This window comes from Marmota flaviventris, chromosome 17 (genome assembly GCF_047511675.1).
Source record: "Marmota flaviventris isolate mMarFla1 chromosome 17, mMarFla1.hap1, whole genome shotgun sequence".
Taxonomy (NCBI): domain Eukaryota; kingdom Metazoa; phylum Chordata; class Mammalia; order Rodentia; family Sciuridae; genus Marmota; species Marmota flaviventris.
Genome location: NC_092514.1, coordinates 17,932,264 through 17,959,159, shown reverse-complemented (window position 1 = coordinate 17,959,159; position 26,896 = coordinate 17,932,264). Strand labels below are relative to the sequence as shown.

General features: G+C 44.1%; 1 protein-coding gene across 2 annotated transcripts in view; it reads right to left on the bottom strand.

Moving 5' to 3' along the window:
* Pmp22 (peripheral myelin protein 22) overlaps positions 1 to 16,069 on the bottom strand; it is a 33,230-nt gene extending 17,161 nt beyond the window's left edge. The window contains exons 1-3 of one of the 2 annotated variants that reach the window (XM_027956003.3): positions 15,927 to 16,069; positions 11,576 to 11,684; positions 10,274 to 10,373 (exon numbers count right to left, since the gene is read on the bottom strand). In XM_027956003.3, coding sequence (XP_027811804.1) covers positions 10,274 to 10,373; positions 11,576 to 11,653 — 178 coding nt within the window. In that variant the 5' untranslated portion in view covers positions 11,654 to 11,684; positions 15,927 to 16,069. Of the gene's footprint in view, positions 1 to 10,273; positions 10,374 to 11,575; positions 11,685 to 13,348; positions 13,519 to 15,926 lie in introns of those variants that run through there. The other variant, XM_071603925.1, reaches the window with a different exon arrangement.
* Between the last annotated feature and the right edge of the window lie 10,827 nt (positions 16,070 to 26,896).

Here is a 26,896-nt window from a genome sequence, read left to right as displayed (position 1 = left end):
ACAAGTGGAAAATTCTACACCTGGCCAAATTTGACAGATTGTAGTCACCATGCAGGTGCACTGAAAATATTATATAAAATTACTTTTAGGCTATGTATAGAAGACGTATATGAAACATAAATGAATTTCATGTTTAGAATTGAATACCTAGTATCCTAAAGATATCTCATTGTGTACATACAAATATTCCAAAATCCGAAGGAAAAAAAAAATCAAAATCTGAAACACTTCTGGTCCTAAGCATTTTGGATAAGGAACATTCAACCTGTACAATTGATTGCACTCCTAATTAAGAGGCTCCGTGGCACACAAACTAGTTTCTGAGTCTAGTTTGGTGATTTGATACCCACATTCTTGTTCTGCTAACTAGTTCTTAGACTTTAAAAGGGAGTAACATGTAGCCCTGTGGTAGCAGAGTTTATCAGAGAATAGAAAGCTAAACTATAGAATCGGGAAAATCTGGGTAGGTTGTGCTTCTCAAAGAATTGCTCTTAGAAGACTTATCCCATTAGTTGATATAAAAAGGGGAGTATCAGGTGCACGATCAAATATATTAGTCTTTCTTTGGACATTCACAGTGTACAATGCTTATTAAAGGTTATGAGAAGTCTTGCCATTAAAAAAAAAAGCAGCCTTCTGGTGTGCAAGCCTATAATCTCAGCAACTTTGGAGGCTGAGGAAGGAGAATCACAAGTTCTAGCCTAAGCTAGCAATTTAGCAAGACTCTGCCTCAAAATAAAAATTAAAAAAGGCTGGGGATGTAGCTCAGTGATAGAGTGTCCCTGGGTTTAAGCCAGGGTACTATAGGATGGGCAGGTGAGAGGATGAGGAGGACCCACTTAACTTTTAAAATTTCCTGTTTTCATGTTTATTTTACATGATTCACTGGGGAACCATTTCTCTTTAAAAAACATCCCAAGTACAAACACAGAATTTGGCCACAGTAATGAGCTACAGAGGGAAAGGGCACCTGTAAGTGCATAATTGTGAGCTGCACAAGTGGAGAATGGAAAGGAGATACTTGAGTTGCTGTGGAGATCTCTGGGGTTTGAAAGAAATTCTCTGTATGAAAAAAAATCAGAGACACCCCACCCCCCACCCCCCACCCCCGCGCTGCCCCGCCCAAGGCATACAGAAAGGCCGAGCATCCTGGAAATCTAGAGTGGTGCTTCCCTGAGCACAAAGCCCTTCTGCTCTCCAGGCCTCCTGAAATTCTACCCAATTTCCAAGGCCCTGGTAGAAGAGCAACCAGTGATGTGGGAGGAATGCCTTGAGAAGATGGCCTGCGATTGATTCTACCCAATTTCCAATTTCCCTGTTGGATCTTCCTATGCCACAATTGTGTCCCAAATATGCACAGTGGCCCTGAAACCCATGCAAGAAAGGGCCCCTGACTTCAATTCCTACCTCAACTCCCACTCTACTAAGGAAACAAAGTATGTGCCTCAGGATATGCAGCTTGTTAGAGGTAGACCTACTTCATAACACAGGGCTCCTGATGTCCACTCCACGAGATTTCCACAACAGCACACCAGGAGTGCCAGGAAGCTCAATGATATGCTTGAAATATACAGAATTAAATGATCCAACTGGCATTTGTTAGATTTATAATCCACAAAATGTGGAGAGGAAGGAGGGAGAATGGTGTGGCACAGGGAGAGAGGAGCCCCTCAGCTCTCCCTTCACAGGCTGTTGAACCAAACCAGTGACCAGACCTCAGAAGAGCAAGTAGAGGTCAGTACTTGCTATCTAGAGACCACATTTTATGCAGCCGGGGATTCCAGCAGCATCTGACTAGCACCAGAGAAGACACTGAAAGAGGAAAGGAGGCATCAATAGAAGAGAAGGTAAAACTGTAGTCTTTAAATATTTAAGGGCTATTATACAGAGGACGAATCACAGTCATCCTGTGCTGATCCAGGGGCCACTACAGAGGTTCAATCTCCTTGAGGATGAATAATAAGACTTGGTAAACCCCAGTCTAGAACATCAGGCCTCATGAAGACAACCAGTAGTGACTGGGCCAGTCGAGGAGGAGGCAGACTTGGTCTAATGAGGGAGTTTCTAACTGACAACATCTCAAAGCATCCCTTCCACATCACTGGTTGCTCCTCCTCAGTCTCCGCTTCTTCTCAGATGCCCCATTCCCCAGTCTCCCAGACTCATCTCCAAGCCCTGTGTCCTTCCTTCTACTCCCTTCTGATCTGCTCCCCAAATAATGTCATCTAGCACAATGACATCGAATATCCTTCCATACAGACTAACCACTCCCAAATATGAATCCCAGGTCAGACCTCCCCTCCCCACCAAGCTACAGATATCTCAATCCAAGAGATTCTTTGCTGACATCTCCGATTGCCTAAACCTGAATACTGATTTATATCTCCTCCTGAAACATTCTGTTCCTATCTCTTCTAGCTCAGTCAAAGACCCCCATTTCACACCTAGTTGCTCAGGCCCCAAACCTAAAAGTCATGACTAGTCACCTTTCCTTAACCCCCCTACATTTAACTAGCAGCAAAACCTGACATCAGCCCTGTCTCCTTCTCTTCACCTAGCCGGCTGGCCAAGCCACTACCTGCTTCCTGGGGTTCTTAACAAAGATTAAATATCTTTCCCTTAGAAGAATGCCTGGCACCTATGTGAGTATCATCATCTTCACCATCATCACCGTCACCGTCATCAGTATCTCATTGTCATCATCATTCCCAGCCTAGATCATTACCACGGGCTCATCAGTCCCCCGTTTCCATTTCTGCTTCTCCCCTCAAATTGTTTTTTTAATAAAACAACTGAAGTGAGCTTTTAAAACATAAATCAAATCTTGCTACTCTTTTGCTTCAGATCTTTCAATGGTGTCCCAATGATCCTCCTCAATAACATGGCCTGGAAGGTTCTAGATGTTTAGCCCAGTTCCCCTCTCCTGCCTCACCTCACCACCTTCCTCCAGCTACTGCACTCAGCCACACCAAACTCTTTCCTGCTTCATGGCTCTTCTCTTTACATTCTGGAATTTTCTTCCCATGGTTATTTACGTGACTGGTCCTTCCCTGACAATCCACAACTAAATCTCTATGAAAGGAAGAGGCCTTCTGTGATCAGCTCCTTCCTCCCCAGAGATGACTCTCTATTTCACTCTACAGAGCACTTTCCACTCTCCATGAATCTTTATTGATTATGTATTGCCTCTGTCCTCCAACTAACAGTGAGCACCACAGAGCAGGGTCCTGGTCTTTCTCGTTCACCTCTGTATACCCAATTTATGGAACACAGTCTAGTACAAAGGATTAGCTTGATATATTTGAAGAATAAATGAGTGAATCTCATTGTTATCTCCTCAAAAATGAAAAGGGCTCTCTTGAAAGGTAGAAGGGTCCATATCCACCTTTGTAGGGTGGACAAGTGGTAGGCATATTGCAGACAGCTGTACTGCTCCAGTGGGTAAAAACCTAAAAATGCTGGGAGGGGTTGTGGGTCACTAACTGCACACTCAGAAGGCTTCATTCTAAAGCCAAGATCTACCACCTTAGGACACATCACTGCCAGTCCTTCCCTGTTCCTGAAACATAAAAAAAAAAAAAAAAAAAAAAAAAAAGCTCTAGTAAAATCCCAGGGATGTGACTGAAGTTTTTTGTTTGTTTGTTTTGATTTGGTTTTTGAGATGGGAATCTCACTATGTTGCCAAGGCTGGTCTCAAATTCTTCCTGGACTCAAGTGATCCTCTCACCTCAACCTCATCACTGAATTTTTGAAAAGCAAAGAATAACTATGAACTTGGGGTCATCATTCTAACACAGGCTCCAACAAGCATTCCACATTACTCCTAGATATTAGCATTCAGGAGAAAAATGAAGGGTTAAGATAACAGTATCTGACAACATCCCATATCTTACACTGCCCTTTCCCCTATAGGGCACGCATCCCAGGACAGGGCCCTGTAAGATCAAGAGCCATTCCTTGGGTAGAAATTATGGGTTGGCCCAGGGAGCCACAAAGATTTTAAATTGCAAAACATGAAGCCATAAATGCAGAGGGCCTCCTGTGTTTTCTAAAATCTGACCCAAAGCTGAGCCACAGATGAGGAAATGGTCTGGCATCCTTGCCAAAAGGACAGTGTCACCAAATGGAAAAGCAAGATACAGTCTGGGATCACTCTGAAGATGGAGACCAAGGAGAACAACAATGCTTCATACTGGGGGCTGCTGAGGCTAGTAGGATTTTTTTTTTTTCAATCCAAAGCATTGATCCAATGCTACCCACAACCTATTCAATGTCATGAATTTGTTGTTGGTGGTTAGGATGGAAAGAATAAATAAGGAATGGTGTCTTCTCAGCTTGAGGCCCCTGTCTCAGTACACACTTGGCAATGGAGCAGACCTGCCTATTGTTGTTGGAAAATGAGGACTGCCTTTATAAACTGGAAGGGTGAAGGATGCTTTGAGGACAGATTCAAGAAGGGCCCAGTTATTCCCTTCATGCTTTGGACCTTGTCTTTAAAACTGAAAATGATTCCAGAATGTACACATTTACCCTTTCATGTGCCATAACTCTTCAGCATAAAAAAGTTTGCAAGACAAGACAGGCCTTCATAAATGAGCATAGGGCACAGCACCCAGGTTTGATGAAAGACCACTTCTGCCTGGGCCCTGTCTCGGTGTGGTTCTCTGAAGCTGATAAAGACCATGCCAAGGGACAGGGCAAGACCAGGCTATGCCCTTCTATCTCTCAGGTAACCAATTAGCCCATGACCTGATTCCAGTAATCTGCCCCACTCTGCTACATACTAGGTTCATGCAGATGAAATAAAGAATGGAAGAAAGCTTATGTGGACTTGGAATTAATATTTAAATAAATTGGAGAATCAAAAACAAAAAAGCATCATTTAATAGCAAGCTGTGTTTTGTCTATATGCTCTGTGTCAGCAGATTTTAAACATGCCCACAGAGACTTGGGGATGAGGATTGACACATCCTCTACCCAAACCAGAGCTTCACAGATCTTATTAGCCTTGGAACCTAGAAACTGGTGTCTTCCCCTCTGCCCCCTTGGCTTGTGTGGATGCTACAGCCCCCCCACCCATTGGGCCCTGACTGCCTTCATCCAAGGTTCCATATCTTAAAGCAAAGAGAATTTTTTTTATTATTTATTATTTTTTATTATTTTCTAACATAGAATCCTGTTTGTAGCTATTTACCAATTGTCATCAATGAGGGAAATGTGAAAGGAGCAAAGTCACAGAACACAGTGGAAGAGATCCCATCATCTGGGATCATCGTATGATGATACATCGGTGCGTTTCTATTTTGTAGGATTTCTGAAATATCCTGCCTTATGAATGTTTCTGGACTATTGCTACAGGTGGGGATAAAACAGGTCACTGAGAATTTAAAACAGTTCTAAATGTAATCAGAAAAATTGGAAATGCATCCACAGGCATCAAACTCCTTACTAGTGTCTGGAAGGACTTTCAAGACAACCTGCGATTCTACCCCTTTACTCTGTTCCCAGGACTCTGGCCTGCCCTCTCCTCTTCACCTAAGCCCAGCTCCTCCTCTCCCTGGTGATCTTGCACTTGATGGTCGGTCCCCCTGCATGGAACCTCCCCCAGATGTTTCATATAGCTGAGTCCCAGGCATTTATTTCAAGGAGTCATTCTTCAAAGAGCCCTTCCTTCCCCACTGCAATCCCTCTTTAAAACATCACCTTATCTTGTTCTCTTTATAACTCCTGGAACTACTCCCAATTGTCCATGTTTATTGACTGATTTGCCCACTGCCCTGTAAGCTCTTATTCACGCTTGTGTCCTTGGTGTCTACAATAGCATCTGTCACATAATAGATGTGTAATGAATAGTTTCTGAGGGAAAGAACAGAAAGAAAGAAGGGAGGGAAAGAGAAGATGATGATGAGATGTGAGAGGAGATTTAGGAGAAGCCAGAAGAGATGCACCAGGTGGAATCCTATGGGCCATGTTAAAGATTGCATCTGGAGAGAAAGACCAATGAAAGACCTCTGAAAGGTTTTTTTTAAATTTCAGGAATAATATGATTAAATTTGTATTTTTAAACACATCACCCTGGCTTCAATATGAAAAATGAATCACAAAGAAACAAGAAAGGCTCAAGCCAGCTACTCCAAAGGCTGCCTCAGTGGCTCTCACAAATGAGAAAAGAGACATCATTAAGCCTAACAAGACTTTGCTCATGACTAGGAAGGGAGAGACAAATAGAGAGATGTTAAGATCCCATAGTTTTCAATATGGGTGAGTGCAAGATTGGTATTGGTGTTGACAGAGACCAGGATGAGCAATAGAATATCTGGAGAATGGTAAAATAATTAGGTCCTGCCCTGAAACTCAGAGGACCTGGGTGTGCTATTGTAAAAGAATATAAATGGATGTGTTGGGTGTGGTCAAGCCTCAAGGAGATTCATTTTAAGACAAGATTACAGGGAGGTACTTGCTTTTAAGTTTCTACAAATTGAGAAGCTATGCTCCCCACAAGGCTAAATTCTCAGGCTCCCTTCTAAATAAGTGTAGGTGTGGTCATGTGACTAAATTTCAGTAAAAGATAGAAGCGAATGTGTGTGGGTCTATCTAGAGCATTCCATTAAAAGGGAAAAGAATATATTCTTTCTTCTCTCCTTTCTCCACACTACTACTTAGATCATGGATAAGATGGCTGGTACTCTAGCTGCCTTTTGGTCCATGAGGATAAGAACCAAGCACTCCCCACCACCACCTAAATGGCAAAGAAAGTAGCTAAAGAATACCTGGGTGTCTAACACGTTCATGAAATCATCCTCTTTCTCTCAGGCTGCCTACTTTCAGACTTCATTTAAAAGAGAGAGAAATAAGTCCATTGAAGCCACTGCCATTTGAAGATACATCATCCTAAACAGTCAATTCTAATCCTAACCAGAACACTAGTCAACGGGTCTACCATATCCCATGCATTGCTTGTACTGCAAGGGAATATCCTCCCCCTTGCTTGTATTTACTTAAATCCTGCCCATCCTTTGGAGGGTGGATCAAATTCCACCTCCCACTGGAGATTTCCCTACCACTTCCTCCCCTGAACTCTGGTGCGGTCTGCCTGCCCCCACTTCTTGTGCATCTGACCTTTGTGTCTTCACAGTGAGTGATTCAACTCTCCATACTTAACCCTGACACTTCACTGAGGCTCCATATCATCAAAGGCATGGTCCCCATGGTGTCCTAGTCCCTGCATGTATTCCTGAGACTTGAGAGGCTTTCAAATGAATATGCCTTCTGGGGTGTTTTGGGATTTTTTGTTTGTTTGTTTGTTTATTTGGTTGGTTTTTGTTTACCTCTGCCTATAGGCCTTACAGATAAGAGAGACAGAAAGTAAATAAATAAATTTTAAAAAGAAGATGAAGAAGAAGACTACCACAACCACAGGAAGAGTGGAAGGCAGTTAGTAAGAAATTTAGAACTATTCCCATTTAAAGAGGGAGCTTGGGGGAAAGATCTGATACATCTCCATCAAATTCTATAGCACAAATGTTAGATTGCCTCAAAACACCAGGGGGCTCCATTCAAAGCAAAGAGAGTCCCTTCATTTAAAAAAAAAAAAAAAGCCACAGGTACATTGGTGCAGTGGCTGGGCACTATAGATCCAGCTACTCAGACAGGAAGATCACTTAATCCCAGAAGTTCAAGGCCAGCCTGGGCAATATAGCAACATCCCTGACTTTAAAAAAAAAAAAAAAAGAAGAAGAAGAAGAAAAAGAAAAGAAAGAAAGAAAAGGAAGAAAAAGAAGAAGTCATGTAAACCAAAGTATTTTCCCATTGCACATTTGCAACACAATCTTTGCAAATAAATATCAACAATTACTTTGAATCACTTAATAAAGTATGTTTCAAATATTCTAAAAACAAACACAAACAAGGTAAGTGATTTGTAATAGTAGCAGTTCATTGTCTGATGCTTTTAAAATTCTGTATTTTTCCACCTTATTCTTTTCAAAGCAATTGCTAAACCCAATCAAAAAAGCAAAGGGGGCCTCCCAGGATTCACTATGTACTGCTAAAGTTGTAACACAGGCCAGCATGTTAGGAAGATGTCAGCAGAGATAATTACTATTGGAGAAGTTTAAACGGAAACTTCTAATTTAGAATTAGCCCAAGTGGAAACAAGCCCAGCTTGCTTAGGGTCATGTCCAGATTTCATTAAAATGTCCTTATTGTGAGAACCAAGAAGGCAAATGTGGAGGATAATGGATATTCTGGGGTTTACATGGAAAGGCACTGAGTGGATATGGAACTAACACTCAGGACTTCAAAGTCATTGTAAGTGAATCCAAGAAGTTGAGCTTGGCACACAAGGAACAAGTTAAGAGATAAGAAATTTCCTGTTTTAACTAATGACAGTGCCTCTTTGAGATCTTCTAGCACCAAGTGACAGCTATTTACAACTTCGGCAGGCACTTAAAGCAGGTCAGCAACAGGCTACACTGCAGTATCGCTCTCCTTCCTGCAGACAGTTTGCAGCACAATTTAGCAGTTCCTGGGCCTCCTCTTTCTGCTGAAACTCAGCCGGGCTTTAACACGCCTGCCAAAACTTCCCCCTTCCGGGCCTAAGAGTCCAGGATTCCATGCCAACCCCACGTGGTTAGATGCCACTTGGGGACAGCGCCTGTGGACACAGAGACCAGAGCCTCAGAAAGCCTGTGGCTCAGTTGCCACTTGTGGCCACCAGGTGTCAATAACGAGTAGGAAGACTCCTGTCCTGAGTTGTCAGGGAACTTGGGCCAGACCCTGAACTGGAAGAAACCGGATGCTGTGGCTTTAGGGACAAGCAGCACTATCATCACATTCTCAGGCATTCATGAATTCAGGCATTCATTTACTTATTTGCCAACCTACCATGCAAACTCACCATACAACCTCTAGGATGGCTTTATTCCATGTTTCTCACACACTCAGAGAAAAGACATACTGCTCACTTCAATGGGACTAGGGTCTTTTACCCTGTCCCCTCCCCCAGGAAGGTGGAAACATGAAGTACAGTTTTCTACTCTTTGTCTACTCTCCCCATGTAAGGTTTTAAACGAGTATGTCAGCAGCATCTATTTATACCGAGGATCAAGGCACTTGGTTGTAACATGTTTCGGGACTACTGGGTACAGAGTCCACGGGAGGGGAAAATCTAGCAAAGAAATCAGATGGTGCAAAGCTAGTACCAAGTGCCATTTCACTGCCTGCTTTATTGAGTTGGATCTAAACTGATTTCCCTTATCAGATGCGGCACCTTCAGCATAAATATCGGATCTATGAGTAGTTGCTACAACATTTAAAGTTGTACTTTATTGGCCTTTCAAACCCAGGAAAGTTCTGTTCTATGTATAGCTACTTGTCTCTCCAGGATGAGGACACTTCCTTTAGAACTCAAGACTATGTCAAACCAGGCCCACCAGTATTTCAATACCAACTACTATAACCTTACCCAGCAACCAAACAACACATTTTATTCGCCTCTGCCTCTGTGTATCTCGAAACACAAGATTCCTACTAAGCATTCACCCCCCTCTGAGTTCTTGGGGGGATCTAGTGGGTGCTTCCCCTGATAACTGTCTCCTTAACTTGACCCTAAGTAAGCCTGGCTTCAAATAACTAACAGGCAAAGATGCTGTGCTCAAGAGGAGAAATGCAATCTTCTGGATAAAGGACCCTCAGGCTTAGCTTTGGGTTTTGCAGACAGCTTCAAGTCCCCAGCTTGCAATAAGGAAACACTCAAAGGTTTTGATACTAGGTGGCACCATGGAGGCCCAAGACCTCGGAAGTCACTTTGTAATGAGGGAACCCAAAGCGGGTCCAATCATCCTCAGGACAGCCTGCTGTCACTCCAGCAGGAAGAGGCAAGGCATTTTTGAATACAGACAGTCACCAAACCAAAGACACCCTTTAGATCACGTTCCTAGTGGAATCTGCTAAAGGTCTGGCCATGACACCACCTTTATTGCTTACCTGTATCCCAGTTTCTTGACTCACAAATAGCATTACACTAAATGATCAGGAGGAAACTCAAGGGCATTTCTCTCGGCAGAGAGAATCACAATGGTACCCAGGATCTTAGCTTCCCGAGTGAGGCGACTGCCCCTTTTCCTTCCACCTTGAATTCATGGCTGGGTCACATTCCACCCACCCCAGCAATCACTTTTTAGCTGATGTCTTTCAAGAACAGGTGTTTCCAGGTCTAAATTGAGAAACAGACACGGAAGGACAAGCTTGTGGAGCAAAAAGCCAGTCTCACCATTAGCTGACGAGGAGAAACAGTGCTGGATATTTCCTGAAGAAGATGTGCTGCAGTTCTGCCAGAGATCTGTGGCATGTCCATTGCCCACGATCCATTGCTAGAAAGAATTAAACATCCTGAATCAAAGGAGGTAATGAGGAGTAAAGGGAATGACAAGAAGCAGTCCGAGGGATGGCAAAGAGCAGCCCTATCCACCTGGCTGCCTGGCCTGCTGCTGCCCTCCCCAGTATAATACTGGTCAAGTTCACAGTTATGATCAGAAAATAAGAGGGGTGACAGTCTAGTACAGACATCATGCACTTTGCAAATGGAAAAGTAACACACACACACACACAAATTATGTGCAGAGGTGAGTAGTACAGAAGAAGGAGCTATGGTGTCACCCCAACATAACTTCATTCAACCATCTTTACCCTCTTCATGTCCTGGGTATCATTCCCCAAGTGATTCCACCCCCCCTCTCTAAGCCTGTTTCCTTACTTACAATTCCTATCAATTTGATAAGATTATCATCACACATAATTAAGGTCTTATAAAGATGTCTGTAAGTGATAAAGCAATTCACAAATCTCTAACATAATTGTTTCTCAAATAGACTTAGAAAATCATGTGTACAGCTTGCTTTACGTTAAGACGTTAAAGTCACAGGCATGTAACTACCTGAGTTGCTGCTCATCTTCACAGGCAAGTGAAAAAGTTTAAAATCTAATATGTCGGATGGTTTTGTAACAAGTTATTCTGCTGACCTGTTCACATCAGTGGGAGCTTGACTAACACCCATAAAGCAGATGTGGAACTTGCAAACATTTTCCGGAAAAGCCAATTTTAACTTTCTAAATTCAAGAGGTGTTTTATAAAGTAAGCCACCCATCTGACCTACGGTTTGGATAAAAAAAAAAAAAATTCTTAAATGCTCCACTTACTTCCTCTAGAAGGTTGCATCAAGAAAAAAAAATTGCTAAACAGTCTTATCAAATGAATCCTGCGGGACAGTGGATGGGCCTTGAAATTATTTTGTTATAAATTGAAGCCTAAGCAGCTAATCTAGTCCAGCGATTGCTTGCTTTCTACCCCAGAATCTGCTCGGATTTTCTCAAAACAACTGAAAGGAGGCAGATTGCCAGAAACAAAAAGAAAAGGAGAAAGAAAAAAAAAAAAAAAAAACTCTCTGGGACATCTGAGACTTCTAGTTGTCTGCAAATAACAACCCCGCTCTGAACCAGGAGGGGTACTGGCTGGGCATCAAGGTGAGGAATTGCCCGCCACCCGGGGAGCCTCCCCTGCCCGCTGGTCACTCACGCTGACGATCGTGGAGACGAACAGCAACACTAGCACAGCGACGTGGAGGACAATGATTCCCAGCAACAGGAGGAGCATTCTGGCAAGTTCTGCTCAGCGGAGTTCCTGCCTGCCCGGAGAGAGAGAGAGCCCAAACTGGATGAGAGGCCGAACGCACTGGTCGGCCAGAGGCGCGGGCAGCGGAGCGAGGGAGGAGGGCGCCGAGGGAGGATCCCTGTGCTAGCGGAATGCCGGGTCCTGGCACTGAGCTCCGCTGCCCGCCTGCCCGCCCGCACCGCTGCCAAGAGGGGGCGGCAGCCGACTGTAAGATCCCCGCCCAGCCGGCAGCTGGGCCCGCCTGCAACCGAACATCTTTTGCATTTGGAACAAAACAAGCGGTGTGCACGTCTCAATCGCCCCAGGAGGAGTTTCTAGAATGACTAGTCCACTGGAGGCCTCCAACTGTCCCGGAAGCCTCCCAGGGACATCCTGACTCGGGAAAGGCGAGAGACCACGCTTTCCTAAACTCGGATTTAGATGGGGATACCCCTCTAGGGTAGAAGTAGGGATAAGGGAAAAGTTAGCTCCAGATTTATAATAGGCCTGGAGTCACCAGAAGCCAATTAGGAGGGAGAGCGCAGCAGGAAGGATGGTTTCCCAGACCCCAAAGTTCTCGGCAGTCCGTTGGTCTCCAACTTTCCACCCAGTTTTGCCAGCGTCAGGGAGCCGTCCTGGCCTCAGCTCCGCCTGGCGTTAGATCTACTGGAGGCTCTGGAGAGACAAAGCAGAGCCGGGGGAGCGTGGAAAGGAAAGAATGGCCCGGGAGGGTTGCCCGGACCTGGAGCTTTCCGCCCATGGTGCGCTTTCCCCGGGCAGCCCCTGAGGGAGGGGGACATTCTGCTCCCGGGCTAGCCCCTGTGATCCCCAGGGGGATCTAATCTGCGCCCCAGGCACTTAGAACACCAGCGCAGACCCAGTCCTGTCTCGGGGCGGGGAATCGTGAGCCCAGGAGCTTGATCTCAGGGGTGTAGATGTCTGGCGGGAAGGAAAGACAGAGGGTAAAGAATTGATTGGAATCCCAGAAGAATTCCAATTGGTTAGAGCGGGCAGTAAGAACGTCTTCCATCCGATTTTGTGAGCTCCTAGACTCTCATTTACAGACTTTAAGGTTGGGGTGACCTGTTAGAACGATTGTGTCTCTGAGGACCCGTCAATGACAGAGTCTTGTGCCAGAGAGGCATTTCAGTGTTTTAAAAAGTACCCCAAATCCCTGAAGCCTCCGTTTCTCTTCACAAGCCACACATCCAAAGAAACCCTGAAAAGCACAGAAGAAATAACCAAGGCTTTCTGATGTCTTTCAGAGGGGTTAAAATTAAATGCGATGCTTCCTAGTGCCCAGGAGCAAGAAGATGCTCGCTGGGGCATGTGGCGTGAACCTGGAGGACCACAGGGGTCCAGTAACCCTAGAATGTCTACTCTAGGGAATGTTTTACCAATGCGTCCTGGAATCCACCCCTCTCCAGCGAGTCTTCCTGCGCCGCCCTTAAGTAGCCTCTATCCAGACACCACCACACCCCGCGCCTGGTATGGTGGTCTACAGACCAGAAAGGCACTCCTCACGGTCTACTTCCCAGGTAGGAAGGAAATGAGACAGACAGAGGTCTGCAAGCTCCTGACAGACAGTTCAGGGACCTGGCCAGAGTCGGTTGCCTGCTGTCAGCCTTCTGGCAAACTCCCGACAGAAGATGCCCATGTTTCTCCCCATCTCCTCGCTTTCTCCACCAAATTACTTACAGCCCAAAGGAATAGTTGTCTTGGATCAGAGCGGTCTCGGGCACAGACTTGAGTCGTATGCTCTGTTGCTGGCGTCCCCAAAGACAGCTGTGCTGCGGGGCTGCGGGCGCGAAGCAAGGGGGCAGTGGGAGGCTCCTGGCTTTCCCCTTTAACCGGAACAACGCCCTGTTTGCGTCGCGGCACCAGGGTGTGTCTCTGGGTCAGCGTGTGCGGGAGGGCGGGATTCAGGGAGGAGAGCTGGCAGGAGGGAGTAAGGGAGGGCAGGCGGGGGACAGTTATTTGGCCTTTAATGCGCCTCGGGGAAAAAGCCGATCTCTGCAAAACCAAGGCGACTTTTACTGGAGACTAGAAGCCGCTGAACTTTTCTCACCTCCCACCTCTCCTTGACTCCGCGGTGCTCATGGAAACTTATAAATTGGCCCCTCGGCCTCCTCAGTCCACGTAGGAAAAGCCAGCCAGATGTCGCCCCAAGGGTGTCCAACGCGGGGCTTCGGGGCGCCCTGGCGCCAACTGAGCGCACGCGTGGGCTGAGGCCAAATTCTTCTGCTCCCTGTAGCAGCGAACCTGCGCTTAAATGCTGGAAGACTTCCCTCTCCTCTGGAGCCCAGGCATGCCTGGCTAGCCCTGGCGCTTTAGCTGGACATTCCCCCACCACACTGGTCCCCTCTGTGTCTGCATCTAGGAAGTGTGCTGACTTCTAAAATTCCTGGAGACCAATCTAGAGGACCCTGCTTGGAGGAAAATTAGCGGGAGGAAGAAGAACCAGATTGACTATGGGACACTACGTTGGGATCCCGCTGCTCCTAGCCTAGGCAAAACCAGACTACCAACGAATAAGTTCCAGGCGAAGTTTGCCTGAGGCAGTCTGGCTTGGCTCCCATCCTTGGCCGGCGTCCTGGCCACGGGGTGTGAGGGAAGCGGCCATTTGAGGTGGGGGAAAAGCAGCCAGGGAAATCAGCTGATGCATAGCCGCCTGAGTGTGGCCCGCCCAGCTCTATGGAGAGAGTGGCTAGCACTTGGCTTTGTGCAGGTGCGCCCATCTAAGATGCTTTCCAGCCGGCCCTGGTGCACCAAACAGGGAGCCAGAACGTGGCTGATAAATGTCTTCGCGTGCTAATAATGCAGCAGTTTACACCACATTCTCCCTACCTGTGTCATGAGGCCTCATCACCCTAAATGGCTCAAAGAATTCCATATTATTTTGTCATTTGAAAGTAGCTGTTATTTTAACTAATCTTATATCCTTACTCTTTGAGTAAAAATAAATGCAATTTTTTTTTCAGTGGTTTAAAAGAAAAACTTTTCAGATTAAAAATAAGACTTGTAAAAACTTTTATTCAATTCCCATTAAATGCCAGATGCTGGCATATAGGGTCCGTGGGAAGCAGTGTGGTACATTGGATAGGCACTCTGGCTCTGGACTTGGACAAACCTGATCACCCACTTACTTCTGTTGTGAATCTGGGCAATTTCTGAAGTTCACTTCAGTTTTGTTGTTTATAAAGAGGGCTTTCAGTTCAGTGTCAGTTTTCTTGTTTGCAAAGACAGTTAATACTGCCTGTTTCAAAAATGATGATAATTAAAGGAGACCACATGTATCAAATAGTCAGCATAGTTATCTAGAATAAAATAAGGACCTAGACCCCAAATTGTCACCACTATTATTATAATATCTCATTTAACCCTCACACTGACCCTTTTCAATGCATACCAAACCACCATGACTCTAAAATAGCTTATAAAGCCATTACATGAGAGTGCATATGCAAGTGGAATGACTAGAGAAATGGAAGTATTTTTTTTTCTACTTCATGGGTCATTTTATAAGCCAGATTTGCCCTAGAAATTATTGCCTAGTTTTGTGCTATTCTGCCTTTTATTTATATGACAAGTATTTATGTACTACTACCTATCCAGTACTATTCTAAGTGCTTTATAAATATTAGCAATATTTAACTCAGGATTTTCTTTCCTATCCTTTCTGTTTTTTTAAGTAAACTTTTTAATAAATTATACATCTAGAAAAGTTCATGCATTATAAATGCACAACAGCTTGCTTCTTCTTTTCTTTTGAACCCAATATTTTAATCAATAACTACTCAGGTCACAGCCACACCTTAAGCTTCCAGACTGGTGAACCCATCCATCTCTTACAGCCTCTTACTTCCTGCCTGGTTCCCAGTAGCAGAGAAGAAATGCTGCTCAATACAGTGCCAACCAGGCCACACCCAGGACCTAGCCAGCTACAGGTGGAGGGGTCTTCCTAACCTACTTGCCAAGATCCCTTGCCAGCTATTTCCCATCAGGGAAAAAGCCTCTAGCCCTCTTTCTCTCTTCAGTCTGGATGTGGTAGGTTTCCTAGATTCTCTCAGATGATTCTCCTCCTCCCCAGCCAGAGTATATATCCAGCTCTTAACCAAAATTTGTAAAAATCCTCTGATTCTCCAGTCAATTCCAACACAAATGTGCTGTCTTCATTGAAGTTCTTTCCTTTTACATTTTGCAGGGGTTAGGGAATCAGGTAACTCTCTGTAAATAAACACACCACCCAGAGGAACAATTTGCCAATTAAACTCACCAGACCAAACAGCGTAACCCCTTCCTCCACGCAGATTTCTTTGCAGTCAAATGCAAAGGATAGCGAGGCAAGGCCCTCCCCACTGGGCAGCCAGTGACCCACAGACAGATTAAGCCCCACTGCCTTCAACCGGGTTCCTGGAGATGTTCCCTGCAACTGAACTCAGACCAAGCATCTTTCCAGTTTATTCAGGGGCTGGTCCAATGCTGGGATATGTCATGGTGGCCTGAGAAGCTCTCAGTCTCTACAATTTAAAGAGACAGTGTCCAGATTTATGTACCTTCTAGAACAGCATGATCCCCAGAGGCTCTGCAGGGAATGGAGAGCCTGCAGTCAACTGAGACAAGAGCTTAGGGTATGCCTGAAACCCAGGAGCCACAGCTGTTCTTCCTGAGAGAGCCAGCCAGCATCCTAGCAGAGAAGTTCAGACAATTCTTAGCACCTCCCCTCAACTCCCAGAGAATTCTGCAGGGATGAAATCTACTCTGTGAGGGTCTGTGTGTGTCGTGTTATATGTGCACAGTTAAGTTTCATTTTAAATCAACAACATCCTTTTAAGCACTCCAACATGGCACAGATGACTTCTCAGAGTATCACCCCAGGGAGGCAAATGTCTCAAAATCACCAAATCAAGTTATTTGCTCAGTTGGCAAAGATCTCTGCTACCTGCCCCACCCCAATATACCACACTGGCAGTATATTAGAATAAAGCTCAGAGAAATGGCTCTTCCAGCTCTGTCTTTAATGAGCCCTTCATCAAGTAATTATTAAATGTTGACTTTCATAAGCTAATTCAATTCAAGTAAACAAACCTCTACAGAAAACATTCTGACCTGTCAGGCAGGGTAGGCTGAAAGAGCAATTGGATAGCCACAAAAAGTTGGCAAACAAAGGCACGATCTTCTTTTTAGCTTCTCACTCTTTCAGGCTCTCAAAAAGCATTCCCATCTAGGCTTCTCTGACCACAGGTGAGAGCAGCTTAGCAAAAGAATAAGCAAAGCTCCTAGGTGGGTGCTCTAAGACAAAGGAATTTGGTTCCATTGAACAAATTTCATGGAATTCTGGCAATTTCCCATATCTTATGTCAGGGATCCCCAATTTGGAGCTACCCATAGAATTTGGGGAGGTCCCTGTCTGCTAGGTTCCTTAATCTTCTAGAAGTGAGTCTCAAAGGCCCTGTTCAATTATTCTGCTCATAGCCAGCCTCTTTCCAGTCCAAATGAAACAATTTCACTTTTTTTTTTTTTTTTTTTTTTACCATTTCTTAAGTCATCTTTATTTTTTCCAACGAGGTTCCAGCCCTGATTGCTCTTTGGAACTACCCAAGAACTTCACCAATGACCTAGCCTAGACCTGTGCCCAGAGATGCTGCTGTTGGTGGTCAGGGAAGGGGTTCAGTGTGGGTAATTTGTAAGGTTCTTCTTCCCCAGAATGTTTCATTGTCCAGCCAGGTTGTCGGGAGTTAGCATGTCCCTGTTTTCCTTCCTGTTCCCTTCTGTGGTGGGACCCAAATTGAGGTAAGGATCAGTGTGGGCTGCAGTGTTTCGCAAGTTGAGGTTTAGCCTTGCCCAGAAAAACAGGGTGTGTGTGTGTGTGCGCGCGCGCACACACACACACATGCAAGAGAGAGAGAGAGAGAGAGAGAGATAAGGGAGCACTCCTCAATCCTCCTGTACAGAGCACGTGGGAGCCAAGGATCATGGTTTTTCCAACCTCTCTATAAATGCATCCCCATGATTAGACCTGAACATTGTATGATGGAGGCTGCTGCCCTTTAGGCCAGGACCAAACATGGACACATCTGAGAAGACCATTCCTCTTCCAAGAGCTAAGAATTTGGAAGAAGAGCGTTGGGTGAGGTGAAGGCTGATTGTATGGATTTTGCTTCTAACTGAATAGAACTGTTCCAATCCGCCAGCACCCCCCTCCCCCCCACCTCCATGAGCTTCTCTTTCCAGAACCCGCTTTCCATACCCTTTTGCTCTCCTCTATCCCTAGAAGACAAACCCTGAAAGTCCTTCTGGGTTGGGTTCTCTCCCCCACACCTCCATGGAGCCAAATAAGAAAAATACCTTTCTGGTCTTCTCTCTCTGTTTCAAGTAGCCCTCTTAGCTGGAAGGTACACCTATCCTGGACATCTACTTTGAGTAATGTGTCTGCAGGGCCATGGAGAATATTCCTCTGGGCCACTTTCCTTATATAATGATCACATAGAACAGTCATCCAATCAATCACATTTATCATTAATATTTTCTTCCTCTCACACATAGGGAAAATTAGAATTATGAAACTTCCCTGAGGAAACATAGGTTAAGCCAGATTGGTTAATTCTAATACTTTTGTGCTTTTCTGCTGCAGTAACAACACATTATCCATAAGTTATTGATTAAAATACTAAGAATAGACCATACTTATTTGGTGCCCATTAAGAGTCAGTCACCACCCTGAACAATTCAATGAATCAAATAATTGAATCCTTACTTTATGGAATAGACATCACTGTCAAATGCTTTTATAAGAAGGGGAGACTGAGGCACAGCAAGACCTTGAATAATGTTCTCAAGACATTGCTACAGTGCCCATGCTGTCTTGCATCCTACATTGCTCCTACCTGTGTCCAGCACATCTATCTTCTTTCTCTGTGTTTTTCCATAGACTCTAAAATTTAATTTTCTTATTTCATGAAAGATACTAACATAGGGTACCTATTTAGGTAGTCACATATCCTTTGCCATTAAAAGGCAAGAATGTGTCCCAGAATATCCACTGACTACACCATTCCTTAAATGACATCTTTCAAATTCACAACTTCATCTTGGGATAAATCGCATCATTAGCCTCTTCATCTGTGGGAGAGAGAAAGCACAGAATCACATGGGTGCCACTTTCCAGCATCCTGCCTCTTCCGGTCAACAAAATCATGCCTTCCTGTGGGAAGGACGATTCACATATGGGTGCAACACCAGCAACTGGGGAAAAATCTGCTTGTGGGAAACAGTTGATGTCATTAAGACTGTCACTGTCATCCATGCAGAGAAGACCCCAAGCAGACTCCAGAGAAGGAGGAAGTCCTTTCTGCACTTTGTAGCTTGTAAAATACTATTGCATATAGTATCTCATGGGATGAAGATGTGGGGCTTGAGAAATTTACCAGGTTATCTCCAGGGACCAGCAAGTGAAGGCCAAGGAGGAACTTGAAATCAGATCCTCAGTTCCCTAAGCTGTGATTTTTCCGTTCTGTGGACTCTTCCAAGAGCAAACTAGAAACGAGTCTGAATTGGGCAGTCATCCAGGCGATGAAGTGGTCGTCGAAGCATCTATCACACCAGGTTCTCCATGTATCTGGACAGTGTTTACGCTCCAGTTGAAGCCTTTCCTGTTTCACTGAAGCCAGCAGCCTGCGTGGGAGTTCTTGGCTGGACCTAGATGCAGCTGGTCTGAAAGGGTCCTCAAAAGTCAGGTTTCTCCCTCATTTGGATGCATCCTAGGCTTCTGTGACCACGGGTGAGAGCAGCTTAGTAAAAGAGTAAGCAAAGCAGGGGAGGCAGAAAGCAAAGAAGGCAGGAAAAGAGGAAGGAAGGGGGAGAGAGAGAGAACGAAGAGGAGGAGAAGGGAGAAAGAAAGGAACAGAAGGAGCTAGTTTGATTTCCCATGACAGACCCCTCTATAAATAGATTAAGTTTGAAATTATACATTATGTCATGTCTAAGTCCCGATAAACAAAGACAGGCAGAAAGCAACATACAGACACACAAAGTGGCACAGGCCGTTCCCTAGCTGGCATATTTAAAATTCACAACTTCATCTTGGGATAAAGTGCATCTTTAGTCTCTTCACCTGTGGGAGAGGGAAAGCACAGAATGATTATGTCCCAGCACTGAAACCCTTAAACAAGTACAAAGTACAAAGAACTCTTTGTTCCTCAATGCATTGTTGCTTAGGGAAGCTGGATTCCAGAGATGCAAGTGGAGGGGGAAGAACACAGTCTTTTCTCTCACATCTCTTGAGCTAGCGGAGGAAGGATGGAGCATTTTACATTTAAGCAGGAGAGGGTGAGGAATGGATTTGTATTTGGGAAAGCAGCCTCTGAAACTTTTCTAAAACTCTTTTTACTCCCAAGTGACAGGCTTCTGCTCTAGCAGAGGTGGAAAAGCTGAGTCACGTATTGCCACATAAGGTTGGCAAGGAGAGGAATAGGAATGAATGGATTCCCTGGGCCCCTGCAAACCAGGATACTACTACTGGGAAGGCAGTTGAGAAAGGTAGACAGGAAAGTCTAACATAACGCAAGGGAACGCTTGATTCAGATATACCAAGAAATGGAGCATTCAACTCCAGTAAGAAGAACAGCATGAACACAAATGGTCTTAGATGAGAATCTGGGAGGTCAGCCCCATTATTATCCCCATGATGTGTGTTCTGTGTGATCCTCTGGCTTGAGGATCAGCAGCTGCACTTAGAATGAACTTGAGGGCAGATGTTTTCTTCATCTTTAAGTCTCCAAACTAGTTCTCAAGTGTGAAACCTCAGCTCAAGCATGGAAGGTCACTGGCAAAGGTCAAATCCTTTTGAGAGTTCAAAGAAAAACTGGGCAAAGCTTCAAGCATGCTTCCTCTTCATTGTTAAAGACTAGGAAATATCTAATCCAGAGGACTTCAGTGCTGAGCTTGGGCCTCCTGGGGTAATTGTTTTAAAATTTTGGGCTCAGAAACTAAAGTTTTAGAAATGCACCTTAAAATAGTCACGGATATGCAAAAAAAAAAATGGCTGTAAAGATATTATTGAAACCTTTTATAATGAAGCAAAATGTGAATGTCCAAAATCTCAAACTCTAGAGGAATGAATAGGTAAATTTTAGTGTAGTCATGAGATGAAATACTATGTAAGTCTTGAAAATAATGTGGAGGAAATATATTTAATGAAATGAGGATACATTACACTTATCATTTTGGGGGCACTTGCTATGGGCCAGAAATTGTGCTAAACCTCTCATTTAATACCTACAATAATCCCACAGTGAAAGAGCTATGACCCTCTAAGACACCCAAAAAGCTGGTAAATGGCGGAACCAAAATGTGAACTTTGGTCATGGGAAGCCAAGACACCGCATTCTTAACCACTCAACTCTCTCAGATGTATAGTCTCAGATATACATGTGATAATATATATATTATATATATATATATATATAATATATATATATATATAATATATATATTATATATATATATATTATATATATATATATATATAATATATATATATATGCTAATAAAATATATATATGTGATAATAAAAGCAAAACCTGAAATATTACAAAGTCGGGAGAACCAATGAAATTGTGTTCTTTTAACACTACACATTGTGGTTTGGATCTTAAGGGTCCCCCAAAGGCCATATGCTAAAAGGCTTAGCATTCAGCCTTTGGCACAATAGGGAGGCGATGGACCCTTTAGGAGGTGAGGCCTGGTGGAAGCAAGTTAGGTTTCTGGGGGAATGTCATTTCCTTTCTCTGTTTATTTCCTGAATTCCATAAAGTCAAAAGCTCTCCTGCACCATGTGCTTCCCACCACAATGATCTGCCTCACCTCCGGCCCAAAAGCAATGGAGCCAGCCCACCATGGACTGAAATTCCTGAAATCATGAGCCAAAATAAATCTTTCGTCCTTATAAGTTATCTCCCTCATGTATTTTGTCATAGCAATGGAAGACTGACTAATACACTGTTTCCAAGTTCTGATATAGGATGGGAAAAACAAATTTGCATGGAGTTGAACATATAATGGGAATAATTGGGATGAATAATTATGCATCTCAGGCCTCCATTACAACAAATCTGTGACTTTCTGGCTTAAGAGGAGGAGGTACACATGGGTCCACTCCAAGAAGTGGCCAGGAGGACCACCGGCAAGTGCCCTACTTCATCTTTTGCACTGCCTCAACTGGAGTCTCACATCCAGGCACAGAGGGAGGATGACACTATTGAACTAAGTTGTATGTCTCACAATGTGGATGGTAAAATGCAAGCATTTATGTAGACTTAGAGTTTGATAATCTTATTCTGTCCTTTTAAAATCATATCCGGATGCTCAAAAGAAAACAAGTGACCTAGATCTTCCTTTATCTCGAGAGACTTTTAATGTGCCAAAAGTTTATTGGTTTAGGTATGTGATTTTGAAGATTAGAATCCTTATTACCCACAGCAAAATCATGATTGACATGTGATTCAGATAAGTAAAAGTACCCTGAAAACTATGGTCAGTTTAACCAAGGGAGAAAGCCCTGTGTAATACCAATGGTCCATCACCTACTACTGTATCATCTAATTTTTCAGAATCAATCTCTCTCTCTCTCTCTCTCTCTCTCTCTCTCTCTCTCTCTCTCTCTCTCTCTCAGCTCTTTCTTTCTTCCTCTCTGTCTTCTTTCACCCCCTCCCCTCTCACATTTCCCAGCCTCACAGTATGCACCCAAAGTAAAATAACATTAATATCTGAGTTCCACTACCTTGTGAGAGTCTCAATGATTGGGAGACCTCAGGACCTTTCTTAATTTTTCATCTCACCAAGGTATTTTCACAAGTCTTCCCCCAGGGAAGACTTCTTTCAGTGTCTCACTCTTATATACTTCAGTCACTTGATATGCAGTTATGCCTTGGTGATTCCCTAGAAGGAAACTGGACTACAAAGCCTTTCCTAAACGTACCGAGCCTTGGAAACTTTGTTCCCAGGTTATGACCAAGACTTGGGTTCCATGGACCTCCCTGCTGGCTTCAGTGGCCTTCTTCCCTGACATTCTAGTCTTCATCAAGGCAGGAAATAAGACTATTGTCATCTCAGAAAAAGAAAAGGCATATTTGAAGGCAGGAGGTGTTGACTAAGGACTCTGGGCCAGTTAACTTTCCCCAGACAGGGAACAGAAAACATCAGTCGTGGCCAACATTGAGTAGAAATCCCAAAGAGATTTGTTTTTGTGATCCCGGGGTGAGGAATTGGGTAGATGTGGTCTGAGGTCACACAGTGCTCCAAGATAGAGCCACATTGTTCCCCCCATGGCTGCTCGGGCTCTCTTGTCGTATTTTGGAGAAGAACACAGTGTTTTGACTCCGGGAGTAGCCTTCCCATGGTCTTTGGAAGAGTTCCCTGAGACCCAGTTAAGGTGTTATATAAATGAGCCCAAGATGGCCTCTGCATATTGAATTGTTTATTTCTTTTACTACAGGCTGAGGCTTATTAGCTCAAAAGTCGAATGCTGTCAGATTCAAATGTTTTATACTTCTAGTTATTGTTAAAGGAATTTCAAAACAAAAACCTCATATTTTTAGACCTATAGAACTTATTTATTTAAAGTACCCCGTGAAATCTCAATCCATATCTTCTACCCATGGATAAGATAGAGCCTCATGGTTATAAGAACTCCAGTGGCTACAGCCCTTCAGAGTTCTCTGACTCAGAGAACTGCTGAGTGGCATTGATGCCACCTAGGAATAGAGGCCCCGCTCTCTGATATTCTCTCCCCCTAGGTATTCCTTTTCCTCCTCCCCTTTTGGTTAGTGGCTCTTGAGCTGTAACCCCTGAAAAAAATACCATGCCACAAAGGGCATTCCTCCTTTTATTCCACCAATAAAAGTTGTTGTGGAGGCTCCTGAGGCTAAAACAGGAGGATCACGAGTTCAAAGCCGGCCTCAGGAACAGCGAGGCGCTAAGCAAGTCAGTGAGACTCTGTCTCTAAATAAAATACAAAACAGGGCTGTGGATGTGGCTCAGTGGTGGAATGCCCCTGAGTTCAATCCCTGGTATTGCCCCCCCCAAAAAAAAAGTTGTTGTGTTTTACTGCCCCTTGTTGTCACATTGTTTCCTCTACTAGTCCCCAAAGTCCCTTGAATGACCCTCCACATATAGACAGAAAGAGATGAATGCAGAGGAATAGTGGAACTGGGGGTGGGGGCACAGAAAAATCAAGTGTTCTTGCATGCAAAGAGGGACATGAAGGAAATCATTTATGCTTTAGAGGAAAAGAAGCATCCTGGTGGTGACGGGCCACAGGCCACCCCAGCTTCCTCAAATAACCCAGATGAAGGATTTCTTCCAAAGAACCCAGGGTGAAAGTGATTGACATGGATTGCCAGTTACAGACCTCCTCAGCTGAAAGCCTCTGAAAAAAGTCTTCGTACCATCAAGCTAAGAGGGAAGACTCAAAATGAGGCGGAATGCACGGGCTACTCAGCTATGGTGCTGAGGCAAATAATCAGCTGTTACACAAACCGGTGTGTAAGCCTGGTGGTAGTCCACGAGCATACTACACAGACAGTGGAAGACGTATGCTTCCACTTTGGGGACTGAGGGAGCCATTTTTCATTCTACAATTTCAGGTCCCAATTTTCAACCCTTCTCCCTTCCATACATGCTGTGTGGATGCCTTAAACAGCTTCACACTGCAGCATTAGTTCCTGGTCTCTACAAGCGGGTTTTTAAATCCAGGAAACAAAAGCCATGCAGTTTCCCTTACTAAGGTCACTGGACTGTGCTGACTTCTTCCACGAGGCAAGAGTAAACAGAAGATGACTAAGTGTATTTGGCACCCAAAGCGATCCTCAGGCAGAACCAAACTCGGGGAGAAATGTATGCTGACCATCTTAATCTCATCTCTGGGAAGAGAAGGGAAACTGAAGCCCTTTTTAAATATAATATTCACTCGATAGATACTTACCGAGTGAGGACGATAGGCCAGGAGTCACTTCATTCTTCATTAGAATGCAGAAATAGCCACAAATACTTCCTGGTCTCATATGCATGGCCCCTTGCAATGTAACTTTTCTGTAATCTCCATAAAGACATAGAGTCTCTCCCTCCATTCTTTGAATCTGGACCTGGCCGTGCTTTGGCCAGTGTGATATTAACAATGTGACACAGTAGAGGCTATAAAAGTACTTACTCCTTGGGACCTGCTCTCTTGATGATGGGGACTTTTCCACCATCAACTGAACAAGCCCAGGGAAGTTTCTGGGTATTATTGGTAGGCAACATTGAGAGAGATCCCAACCACTCTAGCCATCAAAGCTCAGGCTCTAGACATGAACCACCCAGAGAGACAACCTAAGAGCCCGGCCTGGGCAAGAAGAGTTGCCAAAGAAAGCCCATCCATCCCTTAGAATTATGAGATCCGATAATTTACTGCTTTAAATCAATGAATTTGGGGTGGTTTGTTACACAGCAGAAGCTAGATGATACATTCATGTTCCTAGAACTGTGGTTAGATACCAATCATTATATTTAGAAAAGGACTCGATGCCATCTGGGGCAGAGACAATGACCCCTGCCACAGCAAATTAACTCCCACTCGCTTCTGCATTTTTAGGATCTGAAAACATCGATTTAATAGTTGACTTAGCAGCATCTCCAAAATAGGAGAGTGCAAATCCAGAGAGACTGAGAAGATTCCTAAGGTTCTGTGGGAATTGCTTGACTCAGGAGACTCAGGCATTTTCTGAGACTTTTATGGTTCTGGGTAGAATCAATTCTATAAGTCTGAAAAGAGTCCTAAGGACTTTGGAGAATTCTAAGTTGCATTGTAGAGCAGGCTTTCTCAAACTAACTGTGGTGAGGTATTATGTTGGCTTGTTCTTTATTTCTAATTTATCATGATCTACAGGTCATGGGAGATAGACTTGCCCACTGATAGTGCACTTGGATGCCCTTGGAACATCACATTGCAATAAAATTGTCTAAATTCTTACTCTCTTCATCTACATTTATCTCATGGCAGGCGAGTGATAGTCTACAAACTAGCATGGTTTGCTGTGCAGCCTACACTTTGAGTAACTTTGCTATAGGGTACTCTGAGATCAGCCCTACAGATATGCAGTCCCAGGCCTGGTACCATGAATTCCCATCTATGACACGAGTTTGACTATTAACACTTTTCTTTGAACACTTATCCAAATGTTGTTTCTTCCATCCCCAGTGCAAGGCCTATGGAAAAATCAAATAACAGGAAATCTTATATGAAGAACAGAACTTTTCTTTAGGAAGGGTGCTAAATTACAAAAATAAGCACTCTCCACACTTAGCACCTTATTGGCTGGGGAAAAAAATAGTTGGAATAGGAAGCATTGTTCTACAACCAGGTGTGAGTTGTTGGCAGCATTGATTCAATGGATGCTGATTCTTCCCTTAAAACTGTTTCAAGGACCACTGGGTGCAGTTGAAAAGAGCTGTAGGAACATCTCACCTTGCTGTCTGTGCTGCAGTTGAGTGTTTTACCAAAACTGCATTGCATTCTGGGGGTTTCATAGAACAAGTACAATATCTGTCAGGGGAAAGTCCTAGGGAGAGTTCATAATAGATATATAAAAGAATTCTAAAGGAACGGAGAAGTCCTGCAATAAGAACAAAATAAGAACCTATTACCCTAAACACTTTCCTTCCTGGGTGATAGATGGGTTGCTACGTGGCATTTCTGACCTATAAATAGCACAATCTATTGGATCTGGTTGCCTTTATATTTGTCTGTTTTCTGCATTTCTGGTTTCTCCATTGGGCAAAAGCACCATGATCTCTGGTACTCTTCCTTTTCACTGGGCCTGGAAGAATGGCCTTGCATAGAGGATGGTGAGAAGAAGGGCTGTTCTTCCATCAATGTAGCGGTGATCCAAGAATACATCATCAACAATCACAAGCATATCCATGGAGTGACGTTCAAGAAGCAGGCCTCTCGGTAACTCAGAGAGATTTGGGGATTTGCCGTGAAGGAGATGGAATTCCAGATGCATGCATGAATTCTAGGCTCAAGGAAGCTAAGTCAAAGGAATCAGGATTGTCCCATATTGTTCCTGTGTGCAATTGTCCAGGAGTGCCATGAGGATGAAGTTTCACCAAACAACTCTTTATTTTGGTGACCTATGTCCCTGTACCTCTTTCAAAAATCTACAGTCAATGGAGATGAGAACTGACGACTGATTGTCAAATAAAGTT